A 13,625-nucleotide genomic window follows, 5' to 3' on the forward strand; every position below is an offset into this window, starting at 1 on the left:
AAGGGGACAGTCGTCAGGTGTACAACGATTGTCCCGAGTTTTTTTCTCAACTAGTTATTCCGTATTTCGTATTTTGTTTTTAATTTATTTTCGCAATTGGCCATATCGAACCTGCAAGGGATCGGGTGCCATTAAATACTACTACTACGAAGAAGACAGGACGCGTCAAGCGTCAAAGCAGCGAGCAGGAACCAATCGCGAATTCGTATACACTTGACCGGAATTGAACATAATTTTAAGGAACTGCTATATGTAATCGTTTGTATTTCGTTTGAAGAGTAATGAAGTGTGATTAAAAAGGTTTGTGAGTCCCTCAGTTAATTGTAATTAATTAATTATTTTTGCTTAACGTATTTAGCTGGAACAGATTAGCCGGAATAACTTCAAACGATATTTTTGTATGGAATCGTTTGTATTTTGTTTGTAGAGTACTGAAGTGTGATTAAAAAGGTTTGTGAGTCCCTCAGTTAATCGTAATTAAATGTTGATTACTCGGTAGTTAGCCGGAATATAGATTTCAGTTCCTCATGTTAAAAGAAAAAGGCGCCACTGTTCCCTGAAATTCTATTGACAGTTTCCCTTCTATGATGTTGAATGATTTAAGTCATTATATATTTACCATGCATACTAAAAAAAGCATAAATATATATAAATTAAACACTTCTTTCCCGTGTACATCAAGCTGTAAGATGTTAAGTAAGATATTTAATTATAATTAACGCCATGACGCTTGCATTATTTCTTTGTTTTATTCTTATCATAGTTATATATATAGTTATATTATTATATATAATACTATTTATTAATTCTGCGTTTATATATGTATATATATATTCCTACATCGTATTCGTCCCAAGTTTTAATGAAGAGCAATACAGCATTGTATTATGTAAACTTAAAGCTATTGGCAACAGAGCCTAAATTTTAATTACCATTTATAAATATTTTAATTGTTTCTAAATCTAGATAATAAAACAAACTCGGTTAGAGAAATAAAAAAACAATGTATTTTTACACATTACAGATTTTAACAATTTACATGTTCAATGTTAAACTAACAAATTTATACCATTATTGAAATTTGTTCTTTAATAATCTCGCATGCACGCACACGTATACGTGAAATGCTGTTAAAATGATCGAGTGTTTTATTGTCCAACGTTTTTTTTTTATACATATTTATATTACAAATAGCTGTATACATATTTTTAATTAATAATTTGGAAAAATGCAAAGAAATATATTTACACTAAAGCCCGTTTTAGACTGTGCAATATATTATAATATATTGCGCTAGATTTGACACAATTTCTTGAGCAAATTTTTGCTGCAAGAATTGCTTGCCGTTGATTGCATAGTCTAAAACAGGCTTAAGATATTAAAAACGTATCACTTATTTTCACAATTGAACGTGATGTATGAGAAACGATAAATAACGATAAATAAAGTAATCGCAATGGCAATGATACGCGTGTAACAATATTTGAATATTTTGAATTAAATAGATCGTCGAAGGGCGCACCACACATACAGTTAAAGGCTAGTTATTGGAACATCCTGATCTTCGTGATGATGATCCAATCTGGTCATTGATATGTGGTCCCCGGCATGTCCCTAGCAATCGACGGTTCTCCTGTAACAAAATTATATCATTAATAAAACAATCTAATACGGTTCATCTCCTGTTAAATTTCCGTGGGACAAAGTTATTCAATGCAATGTCTGTTTATTATGTTTACTATTGTTTGGGATTAGATAATGTTTAGGAGAAATTAGAATAGAATTCACATTGTCAATCACATGTTCTACTTGCTAAATTAATATTATTCTTATAATAAAAGTTTCTCAAACACATTTTGTGAATAACCTGTGGCTTTTTCATCATGATTTTCGATATCATGATTCTTATTATATTACGTTACATACGAACCTCGAATTAAATAACACATCAGCTCGGTTATTAATAAACCACACCAATATGATTAAGGTGTTGGCAACCAGACTACCCAAGATCATGCTGAAACGTTCTGTCGCTGCTGATGGTTTAAGAAACATTCTGACGCTCAACGTTTGCCATATGGACTCTGTCTACATAAAGTATACACCAGACTTCATATTATATCCTAAAAATGAGAAACCATTATTCAAGAGAATCTTTCAGAAAACATGCGATGCACGAGTAGTTTACGCATAACTTACCGTCGATGATAAATGCCAGACTCACAGCTGTACTATAATTGACGGTTGAGTTTATGTATATTTCTGTAAAATTGTATCCACCCATCCATGCGAGGCGGTTTTTGTGACAAGTCCTTTCATTCATGTCGCTGAGTTTCTCGCCAGTCAGCAAGGCTAGAAGCTGTCCAGTTAACGTCGTTGCGGCATTGGGCGCTCGGTGCACACCGATATAGTGGCAAAATCTGATTGATCAATTTAGCACCGGATGTCGAGGCTGCATGAAACCGAGTGCATTTAGCACTTTGGATGTAGCAATATAACATTTCTGCAACGAGATCTTCCAGCGGTATCGGCAGATCGGCAGACTGCGGCGCTGACTCGCCCGTCACTATCATTTCTAAAACATGATACACGAAAATCTTAATAATGAAAAATGCATAAAACGTATGTCGAAATCGAACAGATTGTGTACCTATTAAAACTAAGATTTTCCCTGTTGTCCAAGATATTGTTGTAGTATCGATTTAAAAATTTTTTTCCATGATTGGTTATAACAACAGTCGTTAGACTGGGCCTCGCCTCCAGAAAACTTTGCACAGATGTAGGTGGTACGCTATCATCTAGAATCGATGCATTCAACACTTTACTCAAACGATCTGTGGTATCATCTTTACTGCTGCTATGGAGAACTATTTTCCCTTTGCCCAGTTGGCCAAACTCGATCACACTCTTGATATCATCCAACTTCAGATTAATCCCACCGAGAGCGTTAAAATTGTTCTGCTTCATATTGTAAATCATACGACTTGATCCTATGTAATCAAATGTCTTTCCTTAAGGGGATGCTGGAGTTGCTAGTGAACTATTTTTTCACTATAGCGATGGTAATTGCAGTTTCGAAAATTCTCTTTATTGCTTGTGCAGAATAAAAAATCCTTTTCCACAAATGAAGTATAGATAGAAAGAAAGTCCGCTCTACGGAACTTTATATTCAAAATGGAAAAAAGTTAAAAACTTGCATTTGTCTTTTCTAACTTTTTTCCATTTTGAATATAAAGTTCCGTAGAGCGGACTTTCTTTCTATCTATACTTCATTTGTGGAAAAGGATTTTTTATTCTGCACAAGCAATAAAGAGAATTTTCGAAACTGCAATTACCATCGCTATAGTGAAAAAATAGTTCACTAGCAACTCCAGGATCACCTTAAAAGGATAACTTTTTAAAACAGGCCATCGATAAACCATGTGGATTACGTGTGAAACATCAACTCTCAATACCATAGAAGGGAAACTGTCAATAGAATTTCAGGGAACAGTGGCGCCTCTTTCTTTTAACATGAGGAACTGAAATCTATATTCCGGCTAACTACCGAGTAATCAACATTTAATTACGATTAACTGAGGGACTCACAAACCTTTTTAATCACACTTCAGTACTCTACAAACAAAATACAAACGATTCCATACAAAAATATCGTTTGAAGTTATTCCGGCTAATCTGTTCCAGCTAAATACGTTAAGCAAAAATAATTAATTAATTACAATTAACTGAAGAACTCACAAACCTTTTTAATTACACTTCATTACTCTTCAAACGAAATACAAACGATTGCATATAGCAGTTCCTTTAAAATTACGTTCAATTTCGGTCAAGTGTATACGAATGGTAGTTAGCCGGAATCAAAGAGAAGAATAAGGGTGAATTCACACCTTGGCAGAATAGCAGAAAATAGAAAAGCAGAAGCCAATCAGAACTCGCGCTGGTAGTCGACAGTACATTCTGCTTTTCTTCTCCACGTAGTGTCATTATAATTAGAGATCCTATAACGCTGAATTCACATGGCACGTATTTTCTGCGTAACGCGTAACCGCGTAACCAATCACATTGTTTCATTTGGATATCAGCTTCTGCAGGCAAAGATTTGATTGGTTACGCGGTTACGCGTTACGCAGAAAATACGTGCCATGTGACTTCAGCCTAACAGAGATCAGACAACGTGCCGCCATAGGGTAAAACCGGATATGATGGTTTTGTTGAGCCTTTTGTATCTATTTGATTTAAAACAAAAAAAGTATTGAACTTACTTTTGAGCTTACATTAACTAATAAGTTACATTAAAGTAATGATAATGTGAAGTGAAATACGTATCTTATTCTGCGTTTAAACGTTGTTTTGACTCGTTTTAAAAGACAGGTATGGTTAAGTCACATTTCCGGTTATACTCCACGCGCGCGAGCCAATCAGGAATCGTTCACCCGGTGTCCGATCTCTGTTATAGGATCTCTAAACCCATAGGATTCACTGCGGGACCAACATGGCGGTCAACCAATCAGCAAGTGAGATCCATTGCGCGTCTCTTATTATTTAGGACTCTACTCTCGTCATAATTTTTTTAGTTCATGGTGATTCACGACAGTAGTAGTATACGATGGTGTACATATGGTAATAATTGTTTCGACGATCTTGGAGCGAACAGCTGTTAGCGATTGATGCAATCGACTGTTCCTGTGCCATATTTTGGGTTGGTAATTAATTCTGTTGCTTAGAAATAACACTTTCGTAAAAAATTCGCGTACTCTGAAACGATCCTAAAACAGGAAATCTTCTGATATTGCATGCATCTCTCTCTTTCTCTCTCTCTCTCTCTCTCTCTCTCTCTCTCTACATTTAAATTCAACTGTTAAATTGTTTTATAACATTTAAAAAGATATCTTCTTATTTATATTTAAGAAATCATATTTTCTCGTTTGTACAATCGATTAGGCTATCCGATTCAATCATTTTACGTTCTCAAGAAACACATAGATATAAATGTGATCCATGTTGCACATGTAGAAATTTCTATGGAAATCCTATAAAATCGATAAAATATCTGGGACACTTGTATTCGACGATAAAAATATTTGCTATAATATAGAAAATTTTTTCACATAATTGTGTCAATTTTTTATGCCCGTAAAATATCAGTAGATCGCGGATCTCGGAAATATCTTTGTAAATTTCAGCAAGTGTATTAATACGATTTTGTACGTTACATTTTTATTTTAGGTTAAAATTTTTACATTGGTTCGCTTCGTTACATCCTTTGGCTAACGAAGTAGGTTAGAAGAGTAGATCGTACCAATTGATCTATCAAGATTTGAAATTTCATGATAAAATAAGAACAGGACTTTGTTGCAATCCGGAGTATCCAGTAAGCACAGAAAAAAGAGGAAACTAAAATGCAGGGGATCGATATAGCTGAACAACTTCATCTGGGTTCAGAAATACGCGAACTTAAGCTTGGACCGAGTATCACTGGTAACAGTACCAAGTTTCACACATTGAAATGTAAGTACAATAATTCGGGATAATATTGCTAAAAATATCTATTATTCACATGTCTCTAAATATTGGATTGCTCAAAAAATTTCTAAAGATTTTAAAGGTAAATTAGAGTTCGATTTATCAGTATTTTAATGTTCCTAATACATTCAATAATATATAGGCCTTTTTTTATAAAATACAATGCCACAAGTACAAGCTTGTATAGCCTACTAAGCAGATACAAAATAACTGTAAAAGAAAACTAATAATATTATTACGCAGAACGTTCCAATCTAACCAATTGAAACGTACAGAGGATGAGGATAGCATTAATATGACATACTAAAAATAATCGTCAGTAGTATGAAGGCATGCAAGATATAACAACAAAAATTTTAAAACAGTAATAAAGTTAATTAATCAATTGATTAGGGCCTAGACTGAAATGGCATACCAAAATAAGACTAATAATATATAATATGTTATATATTATATAATATAATACGTTTGTTTCCTTGTATGAATGGATATAATAACTATCTTAACTTAATTTACATCTATACTTACATCTATAAAGCTAAGAAACTAACAGGTATATTTAATAGAGTAATACGAAGAATTATGTAATAATATATACAGGTCATTTTTTTCAATAACTTTCTGCCATCTGTGTGAGTAACTTTATTATCTCATATTGTGATGTGCCTGACACAACCTGTTCTTTAACATTGAAATCATTATACTTGAATCGAGCAAACTACCTTTGTACAACACTTTTGCCTACAGCATTCCTTCTGTAAAAGACAAAACCTTGTTTTGTCGCTCAAACGATATTTTTGAGAGTAAAAAAAGCATTATATGGCGAAAATGCACTGTATCGTTATGGACATTTTTAAAATTACTTTGAACAAGCAATAACCAACAAATTTATAACATGTGCATTAAAATGTCACTTTTCAGAATATATAAAACATAATCTAATATGAAGCGCAACACGTCTGTACAAACTCTGACATTATTTCTTAAGAATCCTCATGAATTTTTCAAATAACCTAATATTTAATAAAAATTAAAACAGAGAATAGAATGATTATGATATTACGAAGATAAAATAGGTGATACAAATGATTAATGTTCTGTTTCAATTTGCTTACATTATACATCATAGTTATTAAAATAGAAGTGTCATAAATTAATTATTTGCGAATTAATTAGAAATCAAAATCAATTGAAAACAAAATTGAACCAATCTTTTTTAGATGACTTCAAACCTGCGAGTGTTGACGATTCGAAAGTGGCGACAGTTGATGTTGGGACAAGTAACACAATATCAGTTACAGTTCCGCATTTAGATGGTGCTGGTACACCTCACACCGTGTTCAAAGGTTCTCAAAAACCTTATCACAAGGAATACGTTTTGATTTTCGATAAGATCACTGGTGAGATCACACTGGAACGATTAAGTGCAAATATCCAAGTTAAAAAAACACGGTGAGTCTTTGGCATTGTTGATCATACTATTATTTATTGTATACTTGCCCTAATTTGTAGGTTCTGTAAGGATTTGTAAATCTGATATCGTTTTCAGAGCGGAACCCAAACAAAATAGCAATGGTAACACGCTGTCCGTTAACACGGCGCCTGTTGAGGTCAAGAAGAGTCCTACATATGGCAGAGCAAACGGAAGGACGAAAGTTATCAGTGGGAAAAAGAGGGAACCATCCGTTCAGCTGCATCCCAAACAAAATCTGCATCAGACATCACCGTACGATAAAATAAGTCCACGCAATACGTCTACTAATAGGTATCGACGATCACACTTTTCTATGTAAAGTATCCCTGAAACGCTATTAAACTCTATTAAAAATATAATTCGCTGATTTTACAAATGCTTTGATTGCTTTATATTATTTATATTATACGTGTGACATATAATTAAGTACAAATTACGAATTAAATTGTAGTTATTCGCCAGCTCAACCATCAAGTGGACAGTCCACATTGGCCAGTCTACCGATGATTGGTGACAATGACGATTTCGCGCTATCAGTACCAGTAATGCCTACATCTTCCTCTGTACAAAATAGAATTTCCCCTCTACCGGCAATTCTGGTAGATACGAAATCCACTACCTTAGAAAGTGATTCCAGTTCAAGCAGTTCGAGTTCCGATTCTACGAGCAGCGATTCCGAGGCAGAAGCTAGCCCATCACGAACTACTAATGGTAAGTAGAAAATATATTGTCGTAATTTTTTGTCCCTATTCTTTCTTCTTAATTTTATAATTTATTTATATGTATTTATTTTGCATATATCATTATTTAGTGATTTATCGATAGGATTTTAAGACTGCCGCAATGTTACAGGTCATTTGAATAGTGCAACTGCCTCACCCACACTGTTCATGCCAAATAATCTCTTGAATGATGACCTACAATTATCGGAATCGGAATCGGATTCCGATAGTAATTAATAGTGATTTATTGATAGGATTATATTTTGTAATGTATTGTAAAGATGTGGCAGCGTGATCTAGTGGTAGAGCGCCAAACTCATCATCATTATGGGAAACTGGGTTCAAGTCCATTGTACTACAAGAAGTTTATTCCAAGCTGCACACTCCATATACCGAATAAGCGGGGAGAAAACTGGGCTTCGTGTTCCGGAGGGCTGTGTTCCGATTCTTCACCAGGGTGCTCTCCCTCTCTTTTTATCTTTCTTACTCGAACACAGCGGGTGCACCTAGGTACGGAATCGGAACGCAGCCGAAGAGATGTTAAGTTTAATGTTGGTCCTCGCTAAACCGCTATGTTAATCCCGTGCCCCATTAAATGGTGGGTGCATTGGACTAATAACCCACTCAGCCGAAAATCGAATATTACTGAAACCGATACAGAGTTCAGCCGGCTGTTGACGAGACTCTGTAGAGGCCCTGTGCTCCTTGAAAAGGAACAATACAAATAACAAAAAACTTATATTTGTAAGTTTATATTCTATGTATTTTTTTAAATCTTATTAAAATCTTTTTATCTGCAAAGTACCTTACATATTTAGTTTTTATATCAAAATAGCCGATTCAATTTTATTAACAGATTGGAAAGACTCGAATAGAGCTTTCTTTTCTTACATTAAATGTGTACAGTGTGCCTCTTTTCCTTAGTTTTTGCTTATAAAGAGCAAAAACAAGCTCATCCTTTACAAGTTTTTATTGTCGCTCGCGCGCAAGAATTTTTCAGTAAATTTATTAGTGCTTTTGGAAATAAGCGTGTAATATATTTTATGTCTCTAATTGTAAAAGAGAGATAATATATTCTACATATGTTACAAGTATGTATCATAACTGTATTATAGAAATATATGAATTATTGCGTTAATAAATTAACACGAATATTTATTTCGATTAAAATATATAAATATAAATTAATAAATGCTTACATAATGCATAGTCCATTTTGTTTATAAATCCGAAAAAATATATATACAGGGTGTCCCGGGTTTTAACCGACAAACTGCGGGAGCATATTCTACTAGTGGAAATAAGAAAAAATTCTTATATCGAGTTTGCTTAGAAATGCTTTATTACAAAGTTATAAACCAATATTGAAAAGAAATATGAGATAAGTAACAACGGAACATAGTGTAGAATTTGGAAGGTCGAAGATGTTTATGTTATGTGTATTCACATGTATTCATGTTCACTATGTTGAAACGATTCAGTATGATTGTTACTTTCACAACAGTAGCTGTTAGATTTCAATCGTTGTGTCAACTAGCAATTACTATCAGAATGCCAAAAGTGTTTTCAAATGAGGAATACACTGATATTCATTTCGTGTACGGATTCTGTGACGGAAATGCACGAGCTGCCGTACGAGAGTATCAACGTAGATTTCCTAACAGGAGAGTACCAGATAGATTTAAAGCAACGAATTACTAATTCAGTTACTGAGATGCAACAAAATTTTTAGGAATGTCGTACTGTAACAAATTCTGTACTACGTCGATGTCTAGCTTGTATCGATGTGCAAGGACATTTTGAAATGCGTCACTAAATCATTGCGTACATAATTTTTATTTTTGTGAAAAAATCCGTTGTTACTTATCTCATATTTCTTTTCAATATTGGTTTATAACTTTGTAATAAAGCATTTCTAAGCAAACCCGATATAAGAATTTTTTTTTATTTCCACTAGTAGAATATGCTCCCGTAGTTTGTCGGTTAAAACCCGGGACACCCTGTATATAAATAACATGTCCTATATTACACAATTTTGTGTCTTAGATTATAGGTTATATTTTTAACTATATTAATAAAATAATTTTCTAAAAAATATAATTATTAATTTATACATATCTACTTTTCCTTTTTGTTCTACAAAAATATAATATCTAATAATATTAGATCTAAATAATACATAAATTATACGTAAATAAATAGCGACTCTCTTTGCAAAGAATATATGCGATCTACATTCTTTTTTGATAACTCTGATAATCTAACACTAGCCTCGCCAATTGACTGCGTTTACCTAAACGACTATTTTTCAGTTTAAGGCAACCGTTATAAATACTGCCATTGGTAGCACCTTCGCAGTTAACGTCCTTATATTTTATCCTCAACGTTGGTTCTATTGCACGAAACACGTGCATATCGCTGAAGGACACGTACATCTCAAATAAAGAAATTACAGGACTGTACTTGGAAAGTTTCAGTAGAGTAGCGATATCCTTATCGGTTCGTACTAACGGAATGCTCGTCTCGACTGTCTGCCGCACTGAAAAATTACACAGAGGATATTAGATTTCCATCGCCGTGGAACCATCTTCGTCAGACCAGCTAATAAAGATTATAGCGTGCTGCGTACTTGCGTTATAATCCTTGACGTAAAACGCGACGTTGTTATAGTTTTGTTCGTCATATTTTCCGTAATTGCCGTTGACGTCTACCTCGTCGTGAGCCACCTCGTTCGCGTAAATTATATCAGGATGGAACTCGATGAACGGGATCGGGCTAAATATTTGATAACGGCTGATAGTGTTCATGCGCACCTGAACCAGACATGACGTAACGAGTTAAACAGGGTTCAAAGTGATTATTAACACGGATGCAGCGTACTTACTCTGTTAAGGTAATCTACTTTCAATTTTGTTCCCGTTTCCGCGAGAAGTACCAGGCTCTCCAAGGGAAACTTCTTTGCGCACAAATCGATCACGGCGATCTTCAACATTGGATCAAAATCTGTGGAAGTTACGTCGGTTGGCAGTCGTACTGAAAGCCAGGTGATTTTAGATTGGTCCTTTTTATACTTGTCGTTCAACGTTAGTATGTACTGTTTTACTTCATAAAACACATCGTCTTTGCCTTTTGACGGTGAATCGACATTGTACAAGAGAACCTGCGGAAATAATGTTAATAATAATAATAATACGTATATTAATCGCCCATAAAAATTATTATAAATATAAATTATTACAATTATTTATAATAATTTTTATGGACGATTTATATATTTCGATAAATTTAATTTAATTTAGATAAATTTAATTTAGATAAATTTAATCATCCACAAATTAGTAACGTGCATATTTGTGATAATGCACACATCATATGAGATGATTATATAATTACTAGCATCCCCTGTCCCGGTTTCGCCTGCGATATTTATGTGTAGAATTAAATAAAAACACATTTTACACCTTCTCACCCGTTAGGGGTGGAAGTTCGGAAAACCCTCTTTTAGTGAGCACCTACGTGATAGTAAGAATATACCCTTAAAATTTCAAGTCGATAGGTGCAGTGGTTCGGGTTGCACGTTGATGAGTCAGTGAGTGAGTGAGTGGTATTTGGCTTATATATATATATATATAGATTATAAATACAGCGATTGAACTCACCACCATGAGAAAGGTCTTGTATCTTTTTTCCATACAGTCTTGCGCATAGTGTTCCATAAAATTTAAAGCTTCCTGCTTTTTGTTCAGATCGATGATCATAATTATATTGATTCTCGTGTTCTCAGTGACGTATGGCACCGGCATGATTTCTACCTTTCCCAGTGGCTTGCAAATCTCGATTCGTTTCCTCACTTCCTTGCCCGTGGTCACCTCGTTAAACGCCATATCGAGAATGTAATCCATTCCCCTGGACGCGTCGAACTTCTGATAACCGTTCAGCAGCCTGTTGAAGCTCAGTTTGCCGTCGTACTTATTTATAATACTGCTCGCGGCTACGTTTACCACGTAATCTATATCGGATTTCTTATTGCCCCTTAATTCTTGAATATTCACAAAATCAGTCTCGAAGAAAACGTGGGATTCGTTGAAGTACGACCAGCGCAGAACGTCGAAACGTCCCAGAGGTCTGTTTCCAGGTTGGTTTCCGATGGGCCATGATACATTGCGCTGATTTGTTGGTCCCAAGTGTGCAGTCGTGGAGATCATCTTGCGTATGTCGGTAATCCGCTTCTGAATCTTAACAGAATTTATCTGGAAGCAAAACGTATATTATAATATTATATTATACTATAATTATTTAATTAATTATATATTAATTATATTAGATACAATTTTACGAAATATATTTTTAACAATTTAAAAAAAAACTGTACTTTAGAAGACTTACTGCGGCAAAGTACATATTAAATTTATAAATGAGCATATGATCATAGATGGGATATATGGACAGCGAATTTTGGAATTCGCTCTGCTCGGTCAACCAGGCGAGATCTTCCTCGAAATTAAACGCGGGTTTCAGCTGCGTGAACGTGAAGTTTTGCCCCTGTATCCGATTGGTGCATGGCATAGAAGTGGAATGAAGAATACAACGACCAAAGTTAACGTCGTCCGAATCTGAATACGCATTCCTCACGCACCAGTCTAGATTGTTCTTCATCTCTTGCATGACAGAATTGCTCAACAGAATACCGGATTCTTAAAAAACAATTTTATTTAATTATACATTAACTAATTACTAATTAACTAATACGTCTTTTTCAAATTGCAGATAAATGCTTCTTACCTAGAGAACAATAAGTATCAATTTCGCTTTGAACACCTATGTGGGCATTTTGGCTTACACTTATTTTATTTACAAATTCCACTAGACCTCTCGCGTTCACGTAACTCACATCCTTAATCAGAAAATAATAATCGTAGCTCTCTAAATAATTGTCGATGATATATTTCATGGCGTGGAAAGGTTTCAAGATGCTCCTGGTGTCGGTGAATCCCACTATTCCAGGAAAGGAGACATTTGGTTTGGTGCCTTCTGGTATGGAAATAAAATAGCGGATTTTGTCCACTATGTGAGCAATAGTCTTATTCAGTGCTGCGTCTCTGCTGTGTAAATGCTCCCGGCTCGTTATAATGCCGACAAATAGCTTTTCCCTGATCCCGAGCTCCGTCGAGTAGTATCTGGGGCGTACAAACGCTTTCCTTGCCTTTTGTACCAGTTGTGGTTTATTGTCGGTGTTTATCCTTGGCTCGTAGGGATCGATATCTTCCAAGGTATTCAAGGAGTGATCAAAAGACTCCACTATTTCGTGCTGTTTATCAACATCGATTGGTATTAAGAGCAGACTGAAACTTAGGCCCATGCAAATACCCATTATCAAGTATGCGTTGCTCCAACAGAGCGAGTATAATACTTTGAGTAGTGACTTCATCTTCAGCGTTCAAAAACTCTTTGCTCTCTCTCTCTCTCTCTCTCTCAAATTGTTTTTACCGCATTTGGATTAATAATACTTTTGACAATTACTCCAAGAGGAAGCTCCATTTCTAGACATGTTCTTTAGACATGTTTCAGAACATGTATGAAATATTCTGGAGAACGTAACACCCTGCAGTGCTTGACAATAACAAATAGACATTTGTGATACGTTACTCAGTGTACAATCATCATTAACTTCGTTTTATGTAATATATTATATGCATGTACATAAATGCATATGTACACTGTCAAACACACACATTACATCTGTATTTCATCAAGTTTATCAGTAAAATAACACAACTACCGCTAGGTTATCACCAACTAACGCCATCTCTTGTGAAGTCAATGGCTGCAGAGAAACCAGGCGCTGGAATCGCCGCACGTAATATTCTTTTGTCATCAGTTTCCGCTACTTTGCGGTATCTCCTTTT

At 34.8% G+C, this 13,625-nt stretch overlaps 2 protein-coding genes and 1 pseudogene across 2 annotated transcripts; 1 reads left to right on the forward strand and 2 right to left on the reverse strand.

Moving 5' to 3' along the window:
- Positions 1 to 1,305: 1,305 nt before the first annotated feature.
- LOC113561617 lies at positions 1,306 to 2,792 on the reverse strand (annotated as a pseudogene).
- Positions 2,793 to 4,554: 1,762 nt separating this feature from the next.
- LOC105278071 (ell-associated factor Eaf) lies at positions 4,555 to 8,861 on the forward strand. Its single transcript, XM_011336891.3, has 6 exons — positions 4,555 to 4,699; positions 5,227 to 5,508; positions 6,744 to 6,975; positions 7,073 to 7,288; positions 7,449 to 7,708; positions 7,850 to 8,861. The coding sequence occupies exons 2-6, from the start codon at positions 5,400 to 5,402 to the stop codon at positions 7,954 to 7,956; spliced, it is 924 nt and encodes a 307-aa protein (XP_011335193.1). The 5' UTR covers positions 4,555 to 4,699; positions 5,227 to 5,399; the 3' UTR covers positions 7,957 to 8,861.
- A 986-nt stretch (positions 8,862 to 9,847) lies between these two features.
- On the reverse strand, positions 9,848 to 13,469 carry LOC105278072 (chondroitin sulfate synthase 2). The gene is made up of 6 exons (XM_011336892.3): positions 12,502 to 13,469; positions 12,106 to 12,413; positions 11,379 to 11,969; positions 10,604 to 10,879; positions 10,349 to 10,532; positions 9,848 to 10,258 (listed from the first exon to the last, which is right to left on the reverse strand). The coding sequence occupies exons 1-6, from the start codon at positions 13,145 to 13,147 to the stop codon at positions 9,951 to 9,953; spliced, it is 2,313 nt and encodes a 770-aa protein (XP_011335194.2). The 5' UTR covers positions 13,148 to 13,469; the 3' UTR covers positions 9,848 to 9,950.
- Positions 13,470 to 13,625: the final 156 nt, after the last annotated feature.

The sequence above is a fragment of the Ooceraea biroi genome, chromosome 3 (genome assembly GCF_003672135.1).
Source record: "Ooceraea biroi isolate clonal line C1 chromosome 3, Obir_v5.4, whole genome shotgun sequence".
NCBI lineage: Eukaryota > Metazoa > Arthropoda > Insecta > Hymenoptera > Formicidae > Ooceraea > Ooceraea biroi.

Coding starts and splice junctions, on each gene's coding strand:
- LOC105278071 (XM_011336891.3), top strand. CDS start 5,400: ATGCAGGGGATCGATATAGCTGAACAACTTCATCTGGGTTCAGAAATA. Junction 6,976..7,072: donor ATCCAAGTTAAAAAAACACG/GTGAGTCTTTGG, acceptor TATCGTTTTCAG/AGCGGAACCCAAACAAAATA. Junction 7,709..7,849: donor CCCATCACGAACTACTAATG/GTAAGTAGAAAA, acceptor GCAATGTTACAG/GTCATTTGAATAGTGCAACT.
- LOC105278072 (XM_011336892.3), bottom strand. CDS start 13,147: ATGAAGTCACTACTCAAAGTATTATACTCGCTCTGTTGGAGCAACGCA. Junction 11,970..12,105: donor TTAATATGTACTTTGCCGCA/GTAAGTCTTCTA, acceptor TTTTGCTTCCAG/ATAAATTCTGTTAAGATTCA. Junction 10,259..10,348: donor CGTCAAGGATTATAACGCAA/GTACGCAGCACG, acceptor GTAATTTTTCAG/TGCGGCAGACAGTCGAGACG.